At 37.9% G+C, this 26,641-nt stretch overlaps 1 protein-coding gene across 13 annotated transcripts in view; it reads right to left on the bottom strand.

Moving 5' to 3' along the window:
• The window catches only part of MCF2 (MCF.2 cell line derived transforming sequence), a 120,876-nt gene that overhangs the window by 29,008 nt on the left and 65,227 nt on the right, over positions 1-26,641 (bottom strand). For 10 of the 13 annotated variants that reach the window (XM_086388441.1, XM_086388444.1, XM_086388443.1 and 7 more), the window contains 11 exons: positions 25,186-25,305; positions 22,716-22,907; positions 21,237-21,428; positions 16,838-17,009; positions 15,301-15,348; positions 12,208-12,245; positions 10,083-10,171; positions 8,691-8,757; positions 7,455-7,570; positions 7,271-7,340; positions 5,134-5,226 (listed from right to left, as the gene is read on the bottom strand). In XM_086388441.1, coding sequence (XP_086244567.1) covers positions 5,134-5,226; positions 7,271-7,340; positions 7,455-7,570; positions 8,691-8,757; positions 10,083-10,171; positions 12,208-12,245; positions 15,301-15,348; positions 16,838-17,009; positions 21,237-21,428; positions 22,716-22,907; positions 25,186-25,305 — 1,197 coding nt within the window. The remainder of the gene's footprint in view (positions 1-5,133; positions 5,227-7,270; positions 7,341-7,454; positions 7,571-8,690; positions 8,758-10,082; positions 10,172-12,207; positions 12,246-15,300; positions 15,349-16,837; positions 17,010-21,236; positions 21,429-22,715; positions 22,908-25,185; positions 25,306-26,641) is intronic. The other 3 variants (XM_086388442.1, XM_086388447.1, XM_086388453.1) reach the window with 1 other exon arrangement.

Raw genomic sequence — 26,641 nt, 5'->3', positions numbered from 1 at the left:
AGACTGAAAGTGAAGGGCTAGAAAAAGATATTCCATGCAAATAGAGACCAAAAGAAAGCAGGAGTAGCAATACTCATATCAGATAAAATAGACTTTAAAAAAAAAGGCTGTGAAAAGAGACAAAGAAAGACGCTACATAGTGATCAAAGGATCAATCTAAGAAGAAGATAGAACAATTATAAAAATATATGCACCCAAAATAGGAACACTACAATATGTAAGGCAAATGCTAACAAGTATGAAAAGGGAAATTAACAATAACACAATAATAGTGGGAGACTTTAATACCCCACTCACACCTATGGATAGATCAACTAAACAGAAAATTAACAAGGAAACACAAACTTTAAATGATACAATAGACCAGTTAGACCTAATTGATATCTATAGGACATTTCACCCCAAAACAATGAATTTCACCTTTTTGTCAACTGCACATGGAAACTTCTCCAGGATAGATCACATCCTAGGCCATAAATCTAGCCTTGGTAAATTAAAAAAAAAAAAACAGAAATCATTCCAAGTATCTTTTCTGACCACAATGCAATAAGATTAGATCTCAATTACAGGAGAAAAACTTAAAAATTCCAACCTATGGAGGGTAAACAACACGCGGCTGAATAACCAACAAATCACAGAAGAAATCAAAAAAGAAATCAAAATATGCATAGAAACGAGTGAAAATGAAAACACAACAACCCAAAACCTGTGGGACACTATAAAAGCAGTGCTAAGGGGAAGATTCATAGCAATACAGGCTTACCTCAAGAAACAAGAGAAAAGTCAAATAAATAACTTAACTCTACACTTAAGCAACTAGAAAAGGAAGAAATGAAGAACCCCAGGGTTAGTAGAAGGAAAGAAATCTTAAAAATTAGGGCAGAAATAAATGCAAAAGAAACAAAAGAGACCATAGCAAAAATCAACAAAGCCAAAAGCTGGTTCTTTGAGAAGATAAATAAAATTGATAAACCATTAGCAAGACTCATAAAGAAACAAAAGAAGAAGAATCAAATCAACAAAATTAGAAATGAAAATGGAGAGATCACAACAGACAACATAGAAATACAAAGGATCATACAAGACTACTATCAGCAACTATATGCCAATAAAATGGACAACCTGGAAGAAATGGACAAATTCTTAGAAAAGTACAACTTTCCAAAACTGAACCAGGAAGAAATAGAAAATCTTAACAGACCCATCACAAGCACGGAAATTGAAACTGTAATCAGAAATCTTCCAGCAAACAAAAGCCTAGGACCAGACGGCTTCACAGCTGAATTCTACCAAAAATTTAGAGAAGGGCTAACACCTATCCTACTCAAACTCTTCCAGAAAATTTCAGAGGAAGGTAAACTTCCAAACTCATTCTATGAGGCCACCATCACCCTAATACCAAAATCTGACAAAGATGCCATAAAATAAGAAAATTATAGGCCAATATCACTGGTGAACATAAATGCAAAAATCCTTAACAAAATTCTAGCAAACAGAATCCAACAACATATTAAAAAGATCATACATCATGACCAAGTGGGCTTGATCCCAGGGATGCAAGGATTCTTCAATATCCACAAATCAATCAATGTAATACACCACATTAACAAACTGAAAGATAAAAACCATATGATTATCTCAATAGATGCAGAGAAAGCCTTTGACAAAATTCAACATCCATTTATCATAAAAACCCTCCAGAAAGCAGGAATAGAAGGAACATACCTCAGCATAATAAAAGCTATATATGACAAACCCACAGCAAACATCCTCAATGGCGAAAAACTGAAAGCATTTCCCCTAAAGTCAGGAACAAGACAAAGGTGCCCACTCTCACCGCTACTATTCAACATGGTTTTGGAAGTTTTGGCCACAGCAATCAGAGCAGAAAAAGAAATAAAAGGAATCCAGATTGGAAAAGAAGAAGTAAAACTCTCACTGTTTGCAGATGACATGATCCTCTACATAGAAAACCCTAAAGCCTCCACCAGAAAATTACTAGAGCTAATCAATGAATATAGTCAAGTTGCAGAATAAAAAATTGACACACAGAAATCCCTTGCATTCCTATACACTAACAATGAGAAAACAAAAAGAGAAATTAAGGAAACAATTCCATTCACCATTGCAACAAAAAGAATAAAATACTTTGGAATATATCTACCTAAAGAAACAAAATACCTATATATAAAACACTGGTGAAAGAAGTCAAAGAGGACACTAATAGATGGAGAAATATCCCATGTTCATGGATTCGAAGAATCAATATAGTGAAAATGAGTATACAACCCAAAGCAATCCATAGATTCAATGCAATCCCTATCAAGCTACTAACGGTATTTTTCACAGAGCTAGAACAAATAATTTCATAATTTGTATGGAAATGCAAAAAATCTCGAATAGCCAAAGCAATCTTGAGAAAGAAGAATGGACCTGGAGGAATCAACCTGCCTGACTTTAGGCTCTACTACAGAGCCACAGTCATCAAGACAGTATGGTACTGGCACAAAGACAGAAATATACATCGATAGAACAAAGTAGAAAGCCCAGAGATAAATCCACGCACCTATGGACACCTTATCTTTGACAAGTGAGGCAAGAATATACAATGGAGAAAAGACAATCTCTCTAACAACTGGTGTTGGGAAACCTGGAGAGCCACTTATAAAAGGATGAAACTAGAACACGTTCTAACACCATACACAAAAATAAACTCAAAATGGATAAAAGATCTAAACATTAGACCAGAAACTATAAAACTCCTAGAGGAAAACATAGGCAAAACACTCTCCGACATAAACCACAGCACGATCCTCTAGGACCCACTTCCCAGAATATTGGAAATAAAAGTAAAACTAAACAAATGAGGCCTAATTAAAATTAAAAGCTTCTGCACAACAAAGGAAACTATAAGCAAGGTGAAAAGACAGCCTTCAGAATGGGAGAAAATAATAGGAAACAAAGCAATGGACAAGAATTAATTTCAAAAATATACAAGCAACTCCTGCAGCTCAATTCCAGAAAAATAAAAGACCCAATCAAAAAATGGGCCAAAGAACTAAACAGACATTTCTCCAAAGAAGACATACAGATGGCTAACAAACACATGAAAAGATGCTCAACATCACTCATTATCAGAGAAATGCAAATCAAAACCACAATGAGGTACCATTTCATGCCAGTCAGAATGGCTGCTATCCAAAAGTCTACAAGCAATAAATGCTGGAGAGGGTGTGGAGAAAAGGGAACCCCCTTACACTGTTGGTGGGAATGCAAACTAGTACAGCCACTATGGAGAACAGTGTGGAGATTCCTTAGAAAACTGGAAATAGAACTGCCATACGACCCAGCAATCCCACTGCTGGGCATACACACTGAGGAAACCAGAATGGAAAGAGACACGTGTACCCCAATGTTCATCGCAGCACTGTTTATAATAGCCAGGACATGGAAGCAACCTAGATGTCCATCAGCAGACGAATGGATAAGAAAGCTGTGGTACATATACACAATGGAGTATTACTCAGCCATTAAAAAGAATGCATTTGAATCAGTTCTAATGAGGTGGATGAAACTAGAGCCTATTAAACAGAGTGAAGTAAGCCAGAAAGAAAAACACCAATACAGTATACTAACGCATATATATGGAATTTAGAAAGATGGTAACGATAACCCTGTATGTGAGATAGCAAAAGAGACACAGATGTATAGAACAGTCTTTTGAACTCTGTGGGAGAGGGCGAGGGTGGGATGATTTGGGAGAATGGCATTGAAACATGTATATTATCATATGTGAAATAGATTGCCAGTCCAGTTTCAGTGCATGATATAGGGTGTTTGGGGCTGGTGCACTGGGATGACCCAGAGAGATGGGATGGGGAAGGAGGTGGGAGGGGGTTTCAGGATAGGGAACACATGTACACCCGTGGCAGATTCATGTCAGTGTATGGCAAAACCACTGCAATATTGTAAAGTAATTAGCCTCCAATTAAAATAAATAAATTTATATTAAAAAAATAAAAAATACAAATATAAGAACATAAAGAAATAAAAATAAATGCTTGTTTAAGAAGTAATTAGATACAAACAATTGTTGGCGGGGATGTGGGGCAATTAGGTCCCTCATACACTGCTTGTAGGAATATAAAATGGTGCAGCAACTTTGGAAAACAATCTAATGGTTCTTCAAAAAGTTAAACAGAATTGACTTAGCAGTTTCATACCCAGGTTAATGGAAAAGAGAAAAGAAAATAATGTTCACACAAAAGCTTGTACACAAAAGGTGAAGTGAAGTGAAAGTCACTCAGTCGTGTCCGACTCTTTGTGACCCCATGGACTATACAGTCCATGGAATTCTCCAGGCCAGAATACTGGAGTGGGTAGCCTTTCCCTTCTCCAGGGGATCTCCCCAACCCAGGGATTGAACCCAGGTCTCCTGCATTGCACGTGGCTTCTTTACCAGCTGAGCCACAAGGGAAGCCCACACAAAAGGTAGAGACAACTCAAATGTCTATCAGGTGATGAATGGGTAAATAAAATGTGGAATATCCATACTATGGAATATTATTAGGCCATAACCAATGTGAAGACAACAGAAATTCTGCAGGGAGGCAAGAACAATGAAAGAAAGCTAAATTCTCATCTTCTTTCGTGGGAAGCAGCAATATAAGTATGATATTTGGAAATATGGAGGTAAATAATGAAAGAGATAGCTAAAAAAGCAGAAAGTAGTTGCCTCTAGGGAGTGGCAAATATGTTGGTATACATATATGTATATTTTGGGGAAGGTCAAACAGCACCTTTAAATATATATATAAAAGGCTTCCTCAGATGGTAAAGAACCTGCCTGCAATACAGGAGATCCAGGATTGATCCCTTGGTCAGGAAGATCCCCTGGAGAAGGGAATGGCTACCCACTCCAGTATTCTTGCCTGGAGAATCCCATGGACAGAGGAGTCTGCTGGGCTATACTCTATAACGTTGCACAGAGTCAGACATGACTGAGCGACTAACACACACACACACACACACACACATATATAACTTACTGAAAGCAGAAAATGAATTTATAAATAAGAAATATCCCAGTGTCTTCCACAGAGACTTTATCCAATACTTGAACAATTACTATACCTGGAAAAAGGCGCATTCTGAATACTTCTTCCAAATTGCCTCTGACCTGGGCTTATTCTGACAATACTTCGCATACATTTGAAAATCATCTTTCTGTGATAAAAAGAAAATGCAAATGTATTAGCGATTTGTGAATATGTCCTTTTCTTATCAAGAAAGGCTGAGCAAGAGTGAGTGTGGTCAAGCATCACAGGGAATGTGGCTTAAAGGGCCAGGTTAGAAGCCTTCTTTATATTCCAAGACCAGCATGCCCAGCAAACCGGGGAGAGGGACACATAATTATGCAAGCAATTTCATAACTTCCACTTATCAAGTTTGAGAGTTAGAGGGAAAAAAGCTTTCTCTGAATGAACTATGAAAACAGACTACTTTTTTGATTACTACGAGCTAACCAGGTACCAAGAGATACACTCTTTCTTTGCTCTCAGTTACTCCGTTCCCTAATGAATGAACTTAATAGTAACTCCCAAGGTCCTTGGGTCCTCATTGGACCATCATCATTGTACCAGAACCCTGTGCAGTATCTGCTCACCCTCTTCTCTCTCCCTGTTCATTTGACCCTCATCTAATGGGCTACCTCCTACTCAGTCATTAACACTCATCTCATGAGTCATCTCTTCTATACAGCCATCATTTATACCTCCAATCAATATCAGATGCACTTCTTCTTGGCTCCTATAAGACCCTTTGTACTACATTAATACAGCACAACTGACACTGGACACAGTGGAATCCCTCTTTTCCTATGTGAATAGTCTTGATATTCCACATTGTCTAGTTCAGTGCTTGGCTCAAACTAGGTACTTAATAGTTGATGACTGCTGAATGAATGAACAGATCAATAGGCATTTATTAAACTACTGGTTTCCAAGAACTCTGCTGACCTTACTAGAGATAGAAAAATATATAGGATATGGACCCTGCCTCAATCAGTTTTCCATCTAGTTGGAGAAAGAATTCATGAAATTCATGTGTAAACATGCGTAGTACATGTAAAATTCCCAGTAAGTAGCACAGACATTAAGTACCATGTAAGTTCAAAGGCAAGAGGAGCTGCTGTTGCTTAGGGAATTAGGGAAGAATTAGGGAAGAATCTGGCCATGGTTTCAGTTCAGTTCAGTTCAGTTCAGTTCAGTCGCTCAGTCGTGTCCAACTCTTTGCAGCCCCATTAACTGCAGCACACCAGGCCTCCCTGTCCATCACCAACTCCTGGAGTTTACTCAGACTCATGTCCATTGAGTTGGTGATGCCATCCAACCATCTCATCCTCTGTCGTCCCCTTCTCCTCCTGCCTTCAATCTTTCCCAGCATCAGGGTCTTTTCAAATAAGTCAGCTCTTCTCATAAGGTGACCATGATTTAAATGCCTTTAAATGTCAGGATATATTGAGAAAGGTTCTGCCGTATCCTTACTATCTTCTCACTCCATAAACACTTCCTGAGATAAGATATCTCCTTGGACACTTTCAGTGATCACCTCTATCAAACTGACTCTCAAGTCAAAACAAAAGTGATCTTTCAGGAAGTGGAGGAGCTAGATAAGCAGAGAATATTGTGAGAGAAAACTCTAATGGAGGAGAGTGTGATTATAGAGCCTGGGAAGTCAATTATACTAAGCACACCCGTGGGACACAGAGACATGAGCCTCCTTGAAAGATATTGTAGAACAACAAGAACACACAGCTCCCTGTTTTGCAAAGTTCCTGTGATAGATGCCTTGGTGTCTGAAAGCCAAATATTTGATTTGAAGACTTCACATACATTAGAGGGGACTATCAGGGCATCTCTCAGGCTAGAAATTAACCAAGCCAAGAATGGTGTGCCAAGATGATTCCAACTCTTGCATCTTCATAGTCAGGATGGTCCCTGGACTCCTGGGATCACCCAGGGGTCAGAGGTCACAAGCTGAGCCACTGTAGCATTTGATGCCACAGAATACAATAGCCATTTGTATGCTCCAATACACCATTCCTGTAACAAAACTTGATTTAGCATTAAATACTTGCTGGAGTGATGTGTCGCCTGCAAAAATAAAAGGATATAAAAAATGATGCCTACCTTGTCTCCAAATCTAGAAAATGACATGCTATGTTGGTGGCCTATATATTTATATATTTTGAAATAATCATTGAACTAACCCTTTCCAGGAAACAAGATCCCACTCTTTCTGGAGCATCAACACAATTTTCCAGACTGCTCATGAAAATGCTGTAAAAATTTCAAAGAAAAAAAATATGATTTTATGTGAAATATGCTATATTGGTCAACAACCATTTAAATAATAATCACAAAAAAAGAAAATTCAATTCAGCAATTACATACTTGTTATGGAATTCATATATTTCTGCCATGTTTCCAAAGAGAACATCCCTTTTACTTCTCAGGAGAGGTGGCATAAGAACAAACATCTCTGGATTATCCATCTCCGCTCTATAGCCCTACCCAAAATAAATATATTTATTCATTTAAAAAATAGTCACATCATCATTCGATTGGGCCACCAAAGATACAAGTACAGCAGAATGTATATGGGATTAGAGGGTAAAGTTGTTTGTAATTTTATTATTCATATCTTCTAGTTCCCCCAAGTTATCCACTATTACTATTATTTTCAATAGCAGGACAAGGAAGTTCAGGTTTTCTACTCAGTGGGTAGAAGAAAGGGACAACTTTTTGGCCTTTAGTGTAGCTAAAATGAAAGAAAATAGAAACCAGGTATGAAAGATGATATTACAGGTCATTAACTTCTCCTTAAACATGGAATAAGTGTTTGAGTTTTGCCAGACCAAATTAATATTACTAATATGACATTTGTAACAAGTGAATGCTTTTCTCCATACTTAGGGCTTTATCTTATGATCTCTAAATAGCACCCTGGGAATAATTATAACAATCCACTGTATTCCTAACAGAACAGCTTATCTCTTCTGTAATGAATTCTGAAGCCACAATCCTCACTACAGAGGGAGAACCTGAATGCACACATTTAACAATCAAGGAAGGAGACAAAAAGCTAAGTTTGCACTTCCTAATGAATTCCAGAAAAAGAATGCATGTGAATCAGTTCTAATGAGGTAGATGAAGTTGGAGCCTATTATACACAGTGAAGTAAGTCAGAAAGAAAAACACCAATACAGTATGTTAACGCATATATATGGAATTTAGAAAGATGGTAATGATGACACTATATGCAAGGCAGCAAAAGAGACACAGATGTAAAGAACAGTCTTTTGGACTCTGTGGGAGAAAGCGAGGGTGGGATGATTTGAGGGAATGGCATTGAAGCATGTATATTATCATGTGTGAAACAGATCACCAGTCCAGGTTCAATGCATGAGACAGGGTGCTCAGGGCTGGTGCACTGGGATGACCCAGAGGGATGGGATGGGAAGGGAGGTGGGAGCGGGGTTCAGGATGGGGAATACATGTACACCCATGGCTGATTCATGTCAATGTATGGCAAAAACTACTACAATATTGTGAAGTAATTAGCCTCCAATTAAAATAAATTAATTAATTTTTTAAAAAAGACAGGAAAATACAATATGAGTCACTTACCAACAAAACAGTAAACAGTTCCCTAACATATGCCCTCTCCGTCTGTATCAGCTCATTTAGGACGTGGCTAAAATGAAAGGACCGTATTTGTCAGTTATTTTATGGCTTTAGAATTGTATTGTAACATTTCATTTATTATCATGATAAATTGTCTAAGATGAAAATTAGCAGTGCAGAGGAACTACCCATGGTTTGGTTTTATCATCAAAATAAAAAATTAATTCTATGGTTTGTAGAATAAGTACTACCCACAAGACTCTTTAAAATGTATTTAAAAAAAAAAAAAGGAGTGGGGCTCAGGAGTCATTTTTAAATGAGGAAAAAAAAAAACAAAACTAATTTTATTTCCAACTCACTAAGCTTAAGAATCATTTACTAAAAACTCACAAATCTATTCCTAAAATCCTGGGGAATACTTTCTTGGACAGCACAATTTCTGTGCTATTGTTCTCCCTCTCTCTCTCTCAGAAAAAAATCATATAAGCATTTTAGACACAATTTTCCCTTTTTCCTCAGTAATGTTTTGAAGTTTTCCAAGACATGATATGAATTTATAATACTGGTTTTCCCAAATATAGATCATACTTAACTTTCTGTAGTAACTTTGTTTACTATCTCTTTAAAATAAAATAAAATACATTTTCCTTCCAATGTGATTTCCAATTGACATTGTATTTAAAATTTATTTCCTTACTCCCCAATGTTATCCATTTAATGTAACTTCTTTTTCTTTGTTTTTTGTGTTTTGGCAGCACCACACAGCATGCAGGATCTTCATTCCCTGACTAGGGATTGAAGCCATACCTGCTGCAGTGGAAGCTTAGAATCTTAACTTCTGAACCACCAGGGAAGTCCCTAATTTAACTTTTATCCTTGGCCTCTTTTTAATTTAATTTTTACACTTTTATAAATTTAACTAACATTTAACAATCTTTGCATATAACTCTGTTTCAAATTATTTGTTACTTGCTCCAAACTACTGGTTACTTACTCAAAACTCTGTGATATAAAATTTAAAAGGTGACTTCATATGTGTGGAATGTTAACATAATAATATAAAAGTGAATGAAACGATTTTTATTAGTACCTATAAAATCATATTGTATATCTACATAATCTTCTGTAGTTTTTGAAACATTGACCCATTCACTCTCACCTCTTTCATAAAAGAGGAGACTATGAATCTGAAAAGATCTAGTTAATTTTCAAGTCACATAAACAGAGCATAGGTTGGCCAGGACTTCTGACACCTTCTCTAGTGCACATTTGATCAAACCCAGCAGAACCATATTCTAGGAACTCAAAATTCTAAGTACATTTGCTTTGAACACTGAATCAGAGCCTCCTACTGGTAGATATGTATATGGGTGTATGTTAATAAATAAAAGATACTTCTTTAAAATATCCAAGCTATTGTCATTGTCCAAATTGGAGGACTGAGCAGAACTTCTCTTCTCCTGACAATCATACACTGCTTCAGTCTGAAATGAAAAGAAAAGTGAAATTAGCATCTATGTAGGTATAGTTCTTCTTCATGGAAATGTAGCCCAAATTAAGTTTTCTTCTTTCTACATTCTAACTATATAAACTAAAAAGTAACACTATGATTATGATTTTTCTCAGAAATAACTTTGATATATACTAGTTAAAATTATTTTAGTTGCCTAAGAGGACAGATTTAAGATATTCATTACAATTTACTTTATACATTAAGTAATGTTTCATCTCTGTAGCACTTCAGGGAAATGAGGTTAATTCCTAAAAAGTTGATTGTCCTGGGACTTCCCTGATGGGTCAGCAGTTAAGACTCTGCACTTCCATTGCAGGGGGCATGGGTTCCATTCCTGGTTGGGGAACTAAGATCTGGACCCAAAGGGAAAAAAAAAGTTGACTGTCCAGGAAAGGGAAAACCGAGTTTCAGAGAGCTTTCACAAAGGGCCAAGGTCACCTAGTAAGTGATAAAACTGCCAAACTCATGGTCAGCCACCATTATTACATTCCCTCTTTTTTTGGATTTTTGTGTGTGTGTGTGGACCATTTTTTAAGGTCTTTTCTGAATTTGTTACAATATTGCTTCTGTCTTAAGCTTTGTTTTTTTTTTTTTTTTGGGGGGGGGGGGGATGCTGCGAGGCATGTGGGATCCTAGATCCCCAACCAGGATCAAACCCACACTCCCTGCACTGGAAGCACAGTCTTAACCACTGGACCACCAGGGAAGTCCCTCATATTCCCTCTTTAAAAGTGTACTTTAATTTCTGTATGCTCCATGTACCAAGTGTTATCATTTTAACTACTATAATTAAGACTGAAAATACTGCATACTGCACTTCTCAGATAGGTATGTGCCATCCACTCCTAAGAGGGTTCTGAAATACAAGGCTGAAAAGTTTTGAACCATCAAATTTTAAATGCCTAAGGATTGTGCAAATTGACTTGACTTGGAAGTATATGTGCATTTGGGAACTGGAATGACTAGCTAGGTATCTCACCAATGAAATGTACAGAATCACAGCCTTCTATTTTTACCCTGGGGATATGCAAATGAATAAATCCACATAGCTATTAAGGCAGGCATGACTTGAAACCAGAACCAAAAGACACGGCAGACTAAGGAATTTGGCATTCAGCCTGTTTCCTTCTTGAAACCAGAAACTGTGGCTGTAGAACATGATAATCGACATGGTGTGTCAGTATGGGTCATTTGCTAGCCTGCTAACAACTACATAAAACACTTAGAGCATTACCATGCACCACACAATACTCAAAGTACTTCATAAAGACTAGATTATTTTATCTTAGTTATACTAACTCCATAATGAGGGTATTCTCTTATTACCTCCATTTTATAGATAAGGAAACTGACTTCCAGAGAATTTGCCCAAGGTTATGCAGCCAGTAAGTGATGGAGGTGGGCTGAAGTCAGGCATTCTAGCCACACAATCTGTATCACATGCTATCCTGCCTCTGGGAGATACATTCTTGGCCTTATTTACCATCAAGAACATACAAAGAAAACGTAAGATGCTGCAGTTATGAGGCGACTACTCTCTGCAGATACCAGATTGTCATGAATAACTCAGAAGGAAACTTGAATCTACCAAGAAAAGAATAGGTGTGTTTTTTTAGCCTAGCAGGTAGTCCATTAGAACCTGTCCTTTGTCCATGCTTTCTACTTGCAGGACTGGAATCACTTATGAAAGGCATTTCGTTTTGTAAAAAGGTGCAGCACTTATTCAGCTGAATTGAGGTGCAGGCAGGAAAGAGAAACTAGAACTTATATGGGATGTTCTACAGCATTTATTCTGAACTGGAGCCAAGACTTGAGAAACTGCTCATACAACTGGGGCTAGGCCAGTACTGTAATTAGACATAACACAGCAGCAGCTTTTGCTTTTAGATATAATAGGCTTTCAAATGCACAATATTGGTTCAGTGAATGAAAAATACGGTTTTAGCCCCATCCTGCTTCTGCAACTACAGCAATAAAGCCAATTTTGAATTAATTAATGATATTTACTTTTGTGTTGCTCTGATTTTGTCTCCAAGTCTTCTTCCCTGATAGAGAAATATAAGAGAAGAATTTCAAACAAAAATTAAAATCAATACTTTCATAAAAATATGTGCATGTGTATTAAAAAGAGAGATTAATGTGCCAACATGTTTATATTAGTATTTTAAAATCACACTATATATAACAGATGATTGGTTAGACTTATTTATATGATTTCAACTTCTCATAGAGCATGATTTTGCCATGTATTCACCCATTCTCTCATTCATTGAACACTCACTGGATTGCTGAGCAAGCATGAAGCTAGGTGTTAGTACCTATGACTATTTGCAGATTTAGTTATCATTCTAATATATAAGCATTTAATCAAATTGTAGCTCACTGATTAACTGAATCAAAAAGAGTTTCAGGATAAAATCTCAATTTAACTAATAATTAGAGCATCTGACATTTATTTGGCACTTACTATATGCTGGACACTATTCTAAGCCCTATATGTGCATTTGCTTTTTTACCTCTCAAATTGACCCTTGAAGATAAGTACTACTTCTCCATTATATAGGTTAAGCATAAGATGTCCAAGAAGCAGAAGTGGTACACAAATCTGTATAATCTACTGTCAGAATTCATGTTTCTAAGCACTCTATATAAAACAACATTACTGAAGCACATTAAAATGCTAAAACAAAACCAAATTAAAAAAAAAACCCAACTTCATCAAAATTCCAAGCTTCCATCTTTCTGTTCTTCCTGTGTAATCTTTCTTTTTGTTCTGTTCAATCTTTCTATTTCATTTACAAAGGGTGAGCCCTTGTATTACCAAGCAAGGAGTCCACATGCTCCTCCAGAGTCCAGGGCATGGTCCAGTCAAAGACTAGGCCATTCAAGTTCCTAAGTCTCAGGGCTGCTGAAAAGAACCCTGCCCAGAAGGGCTGTGTGCATCACTTCTCACCATGAAAGGAACAGATTTCTTGTCCTTTCTGCCTCTACTGGGAGCCACTGCAAGGCCCACTCAGGGAAAGACTCTGCCGTTAATGAGTTCTCTAAACTTTATCCTTCTCTCCATTTACTTAAAATATATTCTATACAGGAATTTTTACCTTTATATAATATATATGTAAATGGATAAATATAAATTAGACTTAGTGGCAATTACCATATAAAATTAGTTTCTCAATAAATATTGATGTCCATCACTTTAAAGAAACTTGATATCCAGAGATCCAAAGTTACTTATAAAGCAAACTTAGGGAGCTTTACAAACTAGCTTTTACTAATTAATTCTTTGCAAATACATTAAGAGATGAAAAAGGAGTGCATACAAAATTTATGAGAAGTATATCTTTTTCGAAAAGCAAGGTATTGGGTTGGTCAAAAAGTTTGTTCAGGTGTTTCTGTAAGACGTTACAGAAAAATCTGACCTGACCTTTTTGGCCAACCCAATAGATGTCTTCATTCTTTTAATAATGTGACTATGCTGCTGCTGCTGCTAAGTCGCTTCAGTCATGTCCAACTCTGTGCGACCCCACAGATGGCAGCCCACCAGGCTCCACCGTCCCTGGGATTCTCCAGGCAAGAACACTGGAGTGGGTTGCCATTTCCTTCTCCAATGCATGAAAGTGAAAAGTGAAAGTGAAGTCGCTCAGTTGTGTCCAACTCTTCATGACCGCATGGACTGCAGCCTACCAGGCTCCTCCGTCCATGGGATTTTCCAGGCAAGAGTACTGGAGTGGGTTGCCATTGCCTTCTCCGGAACTGAGCTTACATTCTAGCAAAAGAAACAGAAAACAGGCAATTATACTAAAGCTAGGAAGATATGAAGAGGGGCTTGATATCCCATAGTATAACACCTGACCAAACTGGGGTGCAGGAGAGGAGGAGAGGCAGGAAGGAAGAACTTACCTTAAGCAAGAGAAGAGAACACTAGGTGTAAAGTCCAAAGGGCAAGACAACTAGGGGCATTTAAGAAGGGAAAGTGGGAAACAGGGAGACTGCTATAGTTGTCAGGGCAATGGATGGGTGTTAGCTTGGATTAGGAAAGTGGCAGTGAGGGCTAGCAGGGCGGATTCGAAGAAGTGGAATTTTGGACTGATTAGAGGTGGGGATGAGTGAGAAAGAGGAGCAGAAAAAATGGCATCCTTTTGGGGTATGCTGAGACTGAGCTGCCAATAGGAAATTCAAGGAGGCAAATTGTAAATACAGACTCTGAAGTTTAGGAGAAAGATCGAGACTAGAGCTACAGGTTTAGGAGCTCAAACCATTTTATCTCTCACACACAATGTTCTTTCATAACTTCCCTCTATATGAAATATTAATTCAGCAAAATATTTATTACATCTTTCTAGGTGCCAGACACGGTGTTAGATAAAAGATTCTACTTGATGCAAATTAATAAAGATAAACAAAAACAACAAAAAAAACAGTTTGACTTTTTTTTTTTGGTTTAGTATGGTTGACTTATTTTATTAAAAAAAAATTAACACTTCCGTGTTGATTTGACCAAATCTCATATTTTTTTTTAACCAAATCTTATATATTTGACTTAGCAATTAAAAGTTTTGAAGAATTATTTGGACCTGATTGTTATAATTTCCATTACTCACAGACCAAGTAGGTAAAATGAACCGTGTTTGTAGCATAAATGATGCTCTGATTTAATTTAGGAACCATGATAGATAACTGATATAATCATTTATCCATCCATGTCATTTATTCAGTAAGCTGCCATCTTCCTCATAAATACCTTAGGCAAATTCAAGCTACTCCCAACAAATAGGCTTACTGTGGGTGACACAGTCTCTAAAATGAAAGCAAATTTATTTTAACAAATTTAAGTTAAAAGCCAATTGTTTTCTTTGTTTTTGTCTTACGAGTGGTCATCTGATAAAAGAGAATAATCCACTTTTTATATAGTTATTTTCCAATATAAGTGGATTGCTTATTATGAAAGCTAATGGATGCTTATGATGAAAAAAATGAGAAAGTTAACCTTAAGTAGAATGTGAGAAGGAACTGTTGCTGGTTTTAGGTGCCAAACTGATTTTTCACATGTACACAAACTCAGAAAATGTACTGATGAAAAGTAATAAAGATGGGTACCTTTTGAAAAAAGTTTACATGCTTGAAAGAAAGAATATCCAACTCCCACTGCAGAAAGAAAGTGTAATGCCATTAAATAAGAATATCAGAAAGAAAAAAAATGAAACAACACAAAACAAAATGTACTTTTAGTGACTAAGGCCTTGAACGGATCTTGGGCAGTCTTTTCAGAGCTCTGTTCCTCAACTGTTCAGAGGAGTTGAGCTTTTAGAGAACCATAAAGCAAGAGGCCTTCATAAGAGGGAAGGAATAGTCTAGTTTATTGAGTATTTTTAAGTATTCTACAATTTTTTAACTTTGCCTTCAGTAGGTATTTCACTTTGAAATCAATAGGCATTATTATTCCTAATTTATAGACAAACAAAACAAGGCAAAATCAACAAAACAGGTTAAGTGAACTGTCACTGGTCACACACCCCAGGAATGGAGCCAGAAATACAACTGAGTTCTGTCTTCTGCTTAGGACTATCAACCTATTCTATTCTTATTCTCATAGCTGTTGGTTTTGATCCCCTATTGGTTTTTGTTCTTCTTATCCTTTTTTTCCTAGTATCTTCTTAGTATTATTCATTTATGGCAATGCTTATAGTTTTATTTGTGAGTATATTTTTATATTTAATAACCATTAACTACATGACTTTTATCATCTTAGCTTAGTTACCTGCTTTCATCACTTGGTTTTAATATGATCTCTGCTGGAGCTGAGCTGGACTTTTATATTCATTATGCGTGGCTCAGGCTTTCTCTGATTTTCAAAGCAGTTCCCATATATTAATGAAGTCTCTGATTCTCTCAGATCAAAGAGATGGAATTTAGGCCCACCTTCACAAACTTAACTAACTTAGGGCCCCAAAGACCAAACTACTTTCCCCTAAGGGGCTCCAGAGGCAGCTCAAGGAAAACCTTGGGGCAATAGTCATCTTATTTCCAGAGTAGCTCAATACCACAGAGAGCATCATTATTTTATCCCACAGAACTTAGAAAATAGAAATAAATATTACATGTTTAAAATCGTCTACAAAGATTAAAACAAGTAAATGAACTCTCTAACAGTTAATTACTAGCAAAATTATTTGATTTACCTGTACGTCTTTAGAAAAGTCAATCTATTTGATTATCTAAGCCATTCACTTATTAGAAGCCTATAAGAACCAAATAATAGTTTATCCCTATAAGTGGTAAACGCATGTATGTATATACTATTTTCATATGCTTCCTTGCACCTGCTGAAGAAAAGGGTGAATTGTGAGTTTGATGCTAGTATAAAGTTCATATTCACTGCAAAATTGGGAAATTCAGCCCAGATTTTCATCATCCTGTACTGTACTATATTACTACTATGTTTAATTATTGTACAATAATCTCTATCATGACTCCTGCCTTCTGCAATACAATCTGCACATGACCAAGGATGCTTAAAAAAAACAATTCCTATTTCTCAGGATTGAAGAATGAGTTCAGTATTTACATTAAAAGTAACAAAGTAAACAACAGCAAGAAGAAAAGAGAGAGAAAAGGGGAATCTAAGATACTCTACCTTGTGTAGGTGAAAAAAATGGTGCTCCAGATCTGACCAAATTGTCAGAAGCAGATACTACAAATGGAATCGGCCTCACATGTTTATCTGTCAGGTTTCGGAAACCAGCCTGTTGGTTCTCAAATATACTTCGGATGTTTTCAAGCTTGAGTTGGATGGTCTGCATTTGAACCTGCAGGTTACATAAGAAATCTATGAAATATTTTCTGAAATGGGGGTCATAACAAATCCTATTACATTTCTCAGTCTCAGACAGATACAAAATTAATTTAGACTTTAATATACAACTAGAAGAAATTTAGGAAAGTAATGGGGAACAGATTAAGGCATTATTTCACATGGTTACAAAACCAGAAGGTCTCGACCAAAACAACTTGAAGAAGAAATTTATCAAGCAATCATCAAATAAGTCAGTCACTGAATAGGTGATTTACCCTTCATTGGCTGAAAGGGGATAACAGCTAGAAAAGAGGGCGTGTTGAGCACAAGAAAGCTACCAAGTTAAGCGCTGTCACAGTAGTTATGTTTTAGCCTGCAGGACATTCTACAGTTCACCATGTTATACTGGGTTGGTCAAAAAGTTCGTTTGGGTTTTTCTGTAAGATGGTATGGAAAAACTGGAATGAACTTTTTGTCTAACTCAGTAAAAGGCTCCTCAGAGGCACTGATGGATAATGTACCCTTCTGGCCCTCCTATATGATTTGAGGCAGCAAGAGTTAGGCTTCGTTGCTTCTAGACTCACTTGGTTATCGCCAAGGCTATGTTTCTGATCTTCTGCGGCATGCCCCTAAGATCTGAAGCTAAACATGGATTTAAATACTATTCTAAACTTTGGAGTCAATGAGACACTTTAGCAGCAAATAACATCACAAGATGCTCTTATCTATACTGTGGAGAGAGAGTTTGATGGCAGCTGCAAGGGGGTGGTGCTGAACTAACCTAAGCTCTCTACCCTGCCAACACGAGCTTCTACTGCTCCCCATTCCCCAGGTAGTCCCATATCCTTCCTTTATCACTTTATCCTCAAACTGAGTGGGATAGCTGGATCTGTGTCTACAGAGCATCTTCTGGTGGTCACTGCAGCAGGAAGGAAAGATGATCGGCGTAGACTGTTCTTGATATGGGCCCAATATCCTATGACAATTTTGGACATTTCTCGAAGGATGCACAAGAAAATATATGTGAAAGCTGCTAGTAAGTGAAAAGAGTTTAAAAGTAATGCAGTCATGGGACTTCCCTGGTGATCCAGTGGTTAAGATTCTGCACTCCCACTGCAGGCTACATAGGTTCAACCCCCAGTGGAAGAACTAAGATGTCACATGCCATTCAGCCAAAAAAAAAAAAAATGTTTTTAATTAAAAATCATTCAAAGCTCAAAAAGGAAATTCAGTTGAGTTTGGTTCAGTCGCCCAGTCGTGTCTGCCTCTTTGCAACCTCATGGACTACAGCATGCTAGGCTTCCCTGTCCATCACCAACTCCTGGAGCTTGCTCAAACTCATGTCCATTGAATCGGTGATGCCATCCAACCATCTCATTCTCTGTCATCTCCTTCTCCTTTGTCTTCAATCTTTCCCAGCATCAGGGTCTTTTCCAATGAGTCAGCTCTTCGCATTATGTGGCTGAAGTATTGGAGCCTCAGCTTCAGTATCAATCCTTCCAATGAATATTCAGGACTGATTTCATTTAGGATTGACTGGCTTGATCTCCTTGCAGTCCAAGGGATTCTCAAGAGTCTTCTCCAACACCACAGTTCAAAAGCATCAATTCTTCAGTGCTCAACTTTCTTTATGGTCCAACTCTCATATCCATACATCACTACTGGAAAAACCATAGCTTTGCCAAGACAGTTCTTTGAGGGTAAAGGATTGTCTCTGCTTTTTAATATGCTGTCTAGGTTTGTCATAACTTTTCTCCTAAGGAGCAAGCGTCTTTTAATTTCATGGCTGCAGTCACCATCTGCAGTGATTCTGAAGCGCAAGAAAATAGTCTGTTACTGTTTCCATTGTTTCCCCATACATTTGCCACGAAGTGATGGGACAGGATGCCATGATCTTCATTTTTGGAATGTTGAGTTTGAAGCCAGCTTTTTCACTCTCCTCTTTAACTTTCATCAAGAGGCTCTTTAGTTCTTCTTCGCTTTCTGCCATAAGGGTGGTGTCATCTGCGTATCTGAGGTTATTGATATTTCTGTCTGCAATCTTGATTCCAGCTTATGCTTCATCCAGTCCAGTATTTCGCATGATGTACTCTGCATATAAGTTAAATAAGCAAGATGACAATATATAGCCTTGATGTACTCCTTTTTCAATTTGGAACCAGGCCATTGTTCCATGTCTGGTTCTAACTGTTGCCTCTTGACCTGCATACAGATTTCTCAGGAGTCAGGTAAGATGGCCTGGTATTCCCATCTCTAAGAATTTTCCAGTTTGTTGTGATCCACAGAGTGAAAGGCTTTAGCACAGTCAATGAAGCAGAAGTAGATGTTTTTCTGGAATTCTCTTGCTTTTGCTATGATCCAATGATGTTGGCAATTTGATCTCTGGTTCCTCTGCCTTTTCTAAATCCAGCTTGAACATTTGGAAATTCTCAGTTTATGTACTGTTGAAGCCCAGCTTGGAGAATTTTGAACATTACTTTGCTAGTGTGTGAGATGAGTGAGATTGTGCAATAGTTTGAACATTCTTTGGCATTGTATTTCTTTGGCATTGGAATGAAAACCGACCTTTTCCAGTCCCATGGCCACTGCTGAGTTTTCCAAATTTGCTGGCATATTGAGTGCAGCATTTTCACAGCATCTTAGGATTTGAAATAGCTGAACTGGAATTCCATCACCTCCACTAGCTTTGTTCATAGAGATGCTTCCTAAGGCCCATTTGACTTCACATTCCAGGATGTCTGGCTCTAGATGAGTGACCATACCATGGTGGTTATCTGGGTCATGAAGATCTTTTCTGTACAGTTCTTCTGTGTATTCTTGCTACCTCTTCTTAATATATTCTGCTTCTGTTCGGTCCATACCATTTCTGTCCTTTATTGTGCCCATCTTTGCATGAAATGTTCCCTTGGTGTCTCTAATTTTCTTGAAGAGATCTCTAGTCTTTCCCATTCTCTTGTTTTCCTCTCTTTACATTGATCACTTAGGTAGGCTTTCTTATCTCTCCTTCTAATCTCTGTAACTCTGCATTCAGATGGATATATCTTTCCTTTTCTCCCTTGCCTTTCACTTCTCTTCTTTTCTCAGCTATCTGTAAGGCCTCCTCAGACAACCATTTTGCCTTTCTGCATTTCTTCTTCTTGGGGATGGTTTTGAACCCCACCTCCTGTACAATGTCATGAACCTCTGTCCATAGTTCTTCAGGTGCTCTATTTATCAAATCTAATCCCTTGAATCTATTTCTCACTGCTACTGTATAATAGTAAGAGATTTGATTTAGATCATACCTGAATGGTCTAGTGATTTCCCCTACTTTCTTCAATTGAAGTCTGAATTTTGCAATAAGGAGTTCATGATCTGAGCCACAGTCAGCACCTGGTCTTGTTTTTGCTGACTGTATAGAGCTTCTCCATCTTCGGCTGCAAAGAATGTAATCAATCTGATTTCAGTGTTGACCATATGGTAATGTCCTTGTGTAGAGTCGTCTCTTGTGTTATTGGAAGAGGTTGTTTGCTATGACCAGTGTGTTCTCTTGGCAAACTCTGTTAGCTTTGCCCTGCTTCATTTTGTATTCCAAGGCCAATCTTGCCTGTTACTCCAGGTATCTCTTGACTTCCTACTTTTGCATTCCAATCCCCTATGATGATAAGGACATCTTTCATATCATGTTAGTTCTGGAAGGTCTTGTAGGTCCTCATAGATCTGATCAATTTCATCTTCTACAGCATCAGTGGTTGGGGCATAGACTTGGATTACTGTGATGTTGAATGGTTTGCCTTGGAAATGAACTGAGATCATTCTGTCATTTTTGAGAGTGCACCCAAGTACTGCACTTTGGACTCTTTCATTGACCACGAAGGCTACTCTATTTCTTCCAAGGGATCCTTGCCCACAGTAGTAGATATAATAGTCATCTGAATTAAATTCGCCCATTCCAGTCCATTTTAGTTAACTGATTACTAAAATGTCAATGTTCACTCTTGCTATCTCCTGTTTGAGCACTTCTGATTTACTTTGATTCATGGACCTAACATTCCAGGTAGGAAATTACTCATTATAAGGCAAATATAAATATTAGGATTCTTTGACACGTAACAGTGGCTCTGATATAACCCCAATCGTTAAGAGAACTCTGTAATTGCAACGTGATGTAAAGTTACCTGTGAAGCAGTAAAACTCTTATCAACACTAACACAATCATAGCTTTTAAAAATTTGTTTCCATGCCCCCCCAAGTCTCTTACCTTGAGTTCAGGAGATAAAATTATACCAAATTCATACTGTAGGGTTTCAGGATCATAATTTATAAAGGGTAGAGCCATTTCAAGAAAATTTTCAATGTCTTGGAGGGCCTTCTGTGCATCTTCTTTAGACTGAAACTTGTCTATTTCTTGATTAGCCAGAAGGCACTCTCCTTCATCACAGCACTGGAGAGCCTGGTAAGAAAATCCCACACACACACAAACCATGAATGAATAAATGAGAAATCTGTTTGTCCCTTAGGAGAGTATTTATCAGCCCTGGCTGCTATGAATCAGAGTTGTTTTCAGAGCTGTTAAAAAGAAAAAAAAAATCTCTACTCCCAGAAATTCTAATTCAGTAGCTCTGGGCTGTAAGCCAGGCTCCACAGGTATTTCTTTCTTTCTTTCTTTTTTTTTTTTTGAAATATAGCTGATTTACAATGTTGTACTAATTTCTGCTGCATAGCAAAGTGATTCAAGTGATTCAGTTATATATATACATATATACTCTTTTTCATATCCTTTTCCATTACGGTTTATCACAGGATATTGAATATAGTTCCCTGTGGTATAGAGTAGAACTTTGTTGTTTATCCATCCTGTATGTAATAGTTTGCATCTGCTTACCCCAATCTCCTATTCCATCCCTCCCTGACGAACCTCCCCCTTGGCAACCAGAAATCTCTTCTCTGTATCTCCACAGGTACTTCAGAGGCACGGCCAAGGCTGGGAAGCCCTGCACTCATTTCATAACAAGGAATTCATTCTGACCATTCTCTCAACACCAGCTGCACATTCTTTCCCAAAAATCAATAACTGAAATGTGAAATTCTTTGCAAAATCTCAAGTGTAATAAAAATGCATGATGATCGCCTAGCACAAAGAAAAAGTTTCCTCGCCACAGAAGATGTACAGATTAGAATGCTCATGTTCAGATCCAATGCCTGTATGTGATACCCCTATTTTACATTCCACTGCCATGATCAAAACTTCTCTTCACTGCCTAATCATCAAAGGGGTCAGACTCTTATTCCATGGAGGAACAGTTTCTAATCACTGTTTGTTGTTAGAACAGTTTCTAATCACTGTTGCTCACAGTTACATTGCTGTAACTATGAAATGTGGAATAAGAGTCAGACTAGAGCAAAATGGCCCCCATGGTTTTTCAAAGTGTTCTAACTGCAAACTATCACCAGAGCAGAGGCTTCAGAGATGAACCTAAAACAGAGGAAGCCATCACTACCACCATGCTCATATTCAGAACAGGGGCCAAAATCCTTATGGTCCTTAATCTTGGACCGGCCGTGAATACTGCAAAGTGGACGAATGAAATAGGCATAATCAAACTCAGTTATTCAGACTTCTTACAAATCTAATTTCAAAGCTATGCCAAACCCTGGCCCTATAGCCTCTGAGAAGGACTCGGGTAGAAAAAAATATATAATTTATCTTTCAGAAATGCACCATGTCCTGTGACGTTACCTGCTGTAGGAGTTTATGCATTTTAAAGGTCCTGTTGAGCTGTATCCGTTTGGTTCTGATTTCATTTACCAAAATATCAGAAAGGTAACGTAGTTCATTGCACCTCTGACAGATCAAATCCAGGGCATAATGATGACTTGCTGCGAGCCTGTGTCCATGTATTATTACGAACCGGGCCTTTGCTAACAGGTCCTGATTTTAAGAAAGAAGGAAAATAATAACTGCGAGATCTCCATCTGAATAGAGGGGGAGAAAACGTAATTAAAAAGGAAATTGGTTGAGCCAGAGGGAGATATTGCCAAGTGTACGGTTTGATGTCATACTTCTGCCAGCTGCAAAAAAGCTTCCAGTTATAGTCATTAGCTATACGTGCATGTGCATGCTAAGTTGCTTCAGTTGTGTCTGACTCTTTGCAAGCCCATGGACTGTAGCCCACCATGCTCCTCTATCCATGGGATTCTCCAGGCAAGAATACTGGAGTGAGTTGCCATGCCCTCCTCCAGGGGATCTTCTCGACCCAGGGATTGAACCTGCATCTCTTATGTCTCCTGCATCAGCAGGCAGGTCATTTACCACTAGTGCCACCTGAAAAGCCTAATGTCATTAGCTATGGCAGCGGTGTTATCGGAAGCTCATGCACTTCTGGTCACAGAAACAGAAAATTAACCAGCCCACCCAGAAGGTGGATGAGATTTGCTCCTCCTGGGAGGTACAGATTTAGAACAGAACAAAATATAATCAATGAGATGCAAACCAGCCAAGTGAAAGCTAAGGGATTTCATATCACCTCAGCCATGGAAATCCTGTTAGATCTAGTTGCCATCTACTTGAGGACTTGACGGCTCAGACAGTAAAGCATCTGCCTGCAATGCGGGAGACCCGGTTTCAATCCCTGGGTCGGGAAGATCCCCTGGAGAAGGAAATGGCAACCCACTCCAGTATTCTTGCCTGGAAAATCCCATGGATGGAGCCTCGTAGGCTACAGTCCACGGGGTCACAAAGAGTCAGACACGACTGAACAACTTCACTTCACTTCACTTTTTTGAGGACTTGACAGATTTGAAGAGACCGCCACAGGGTTTCCCTGTCAAAAAGGAACTCAAAGCTTAGTCTCCATTCTAACTACTGACTGTCTCAACCCTGTGTTGTGACTGAAACATAAAATTTACCATCTTATCCATTTTGAAGTGTACAGTTAAGCAGTGTTGAGTGTATTCACATTGTTTTGCAAGATGAAAAAGATCTGGAGATGTGTTACACAATAATGCAGATATCCTCAATACTGTTGAACCATACACTTCAAAATGGTTAAGATGGTGAATTATATTTTGAGTGTCTTACCACAATTAAAACTAAAAATTATTCAAAACACAACAAAATGAAAACAAACAAAACAAAAACAGACAAAAAATTCGAAGCTCTGAAGCCAGTTTGCCTTCTCTTTTTTTCCAAACCAAAGAGATCTGGAACTTGCCCCATGATCACAAAGATCTACAAGTAAAATTCCAGAACTGAGCACCACAACCACTGCCTCTCAATTTTGTTTTTAGATGCTTATGCTACCGAGAAATCCATTTATTTGTTGAGAATACACCTTAAAAGGGCTTACCTGGTGGCTCAGCTGGTAAAGAATCTGCCTGTCATGCAGGAGACCTGGGTTTGATCCCTGGGTTGGGAAAGTCCCCTGGAGAAGGGAAAGGCTACCCACTCCAGTATTCTGGCCTGGAGAATTCCATGGACTGTATAGTCCATGGGGTCGCAGAGAGTCAGACATGACTGAGCTACTTTCACTTTCTCACCTTAAAAACAACAGCCTCGCTCTCACATACAAGACAGGAGAGCAAAGCTAGAATGTGTTGAGTGTAAAGCCTTGAGTTCAAGCTTTAAGACCAGCAGAATAAATGACAGCTGGCTCTTGTGAGTATTTATGCTTTATGTCCATATATCCCAGGTACTGTGCTAAGTGTTTTATCCACAGCATCCAAATAATTCCTAATAATCACTCTGCAAAGTAGGTCATCACATCCCCAATTTATAGATAAGGACACAGAGGTTTAGAAAACTTAGTTTACCCAAGGCCACACAGCTGGTAAGGCTAAATAGACCTATCTATATGAATCTGTGTCTGATTCAGTTGCATATATCAAATGATGGTTATTTAAGGAATTATATTTTTAAGGTTTCCATCATTTCCAAATACCAAACAGCATTCTTGATAGACATTTTTCTAGCTTCTTCAAAATGATGTATGCTCTTGTTCCTATGGATGGGCCTGAAACAGTTACAACTATATGAGATGTCTGCAAGTTCATCTCAGGCCCACACTGAACAGAATAGACAAATATTGTTGAGCCCATCATACAGACTGTTGTTACAAGAGACTAGTCATAAGGGTTTATACTACCAAAAGACATCAAAATGTAACTATTATACTCTTTAGAGACACTGCATATCTAAAATATAATCTTACCTGAGAATTTTCATCCAAGTTTTCCAACTTTTTAATTTTTTGTTTCACTTGAGCTATAGTCCCTGTTACATCTGCCAACTCCGCTTGTTGATTTAGTATAAGTTCAGCTTCACTCACGAGCTAAAAGTAGGGGAGGAGAAAAAGTCTTCAAAGCACGCAAATTATTAAGCCTTTTCACCTAATAATCAAGCTTTGTAGTAAATGCTATTAATTAAGAACCTCAACATGGAAAAATCACACATACGGAAAATGTTTTCAGATATCTTATTCACAGAAATCAATATAATCTATTAAAATTTAACCTGCTAGACATCAGTGTGCACTGATGATTTATAAAAGATCACAATGTACATGTGAAGGCATTTGTATGTGGACATGTATAGAGGTATACATACGTGCATATACATGCACATATATTCCCTAGCTGTATGGTGAGTGGCTCTAGAAACAAAGACCCTTCAGTAGCAATGAGCACATCTAATACCCAGACCTTGGTTTTGAAAATCATTTTCCAGAAAAAGAAATTGGGGCTTCATAGGAAATTGGCTGATTCCAGGGCTGAGACAGAACAGGAATATGATAAGCTTGGAACATCTCTTTATGCCAGAAAGTAAAGAACTGATAAAAATGTCTGGACATGTCACAAGGACACAACAGCCAGGTGCAAACAACAGAACAGTCAAGAACATAATGAATTAAAAGCTATGAAGTCCTAAGCCCAATAAGTAGATAAATATTGTACTAAAGGGCATTTTTGACAGACATTTTTCTAGCATCTTCAAAATGACTTGTGCTCTTGTTCCTATTGGTGGGCCTAAAACAGCTACAACCTCATGACATATCTACACAAAAAATCAGCATTTCACAACTATCATAGTAAAGATTGGTTGGAGCAAGAATCATCAACTGATGATACACTGATGAATTTTTGATGAGGAGCAAGATAATTGCATGGCCTTACATTTTTTCCCTACATATTGGGTTGGCCGAAAAGTTCATTCGGGTTTTTCCATAACATCTTCCAGGAAAACCTGAATGAACCTTTGGCCAACCCAATATTTCCAACCAGTTGCAAGGGCAGGCAGGGGTGGTGGGGGGAAGTAACTGTAGTATGGAGAAATTCAACAGCACCCTGAAAGGGTGACCAAAACCCTCCAAAGGACACGTCACATATGCAGTATTCTTGCTGGTCATATGCAGGTTAATCCAATCATGAGACAATGTCAGACATACTCAAAATGGTGAACATTTTATTTTAAAAACGACTGTATTTTTCCAAAATGTCAGTGTCATAAAAGACAAAGAAAGGCTACAAAAACATTAGAGATTAAAGGAGACTAAAGACACATGACAACTTAATGCAATACCTGACCCTCTAGACTGGATCCTGTGCTGAGGCAGGAAAATGATATAAAGGACATGATTGAGTCAATTGAGAAAATTGGAATGCTGATTG

Source organism: Bos grunniens, chromosome X (genome assembly GCF_055505025.1).
Source record: "Bos grunniens cultivar Pamir isolate PY7600 chromosome X, Bosgru_T2T1.0, whole genome shotgun sequence".
In the NCBI taxonomy this organism is placed as follows: domain Eukaryota; kingdom Metazoa; phylum Chordata; class Mammalia; order Artiodactyla; family Bovidae; genus Bos; species Bos grunniens.
The sequence above is the reverse complement of the archived record's forward strand: the minus strand, read 5'-3'. Positions and strand labels throughout refer to the sequence as shown.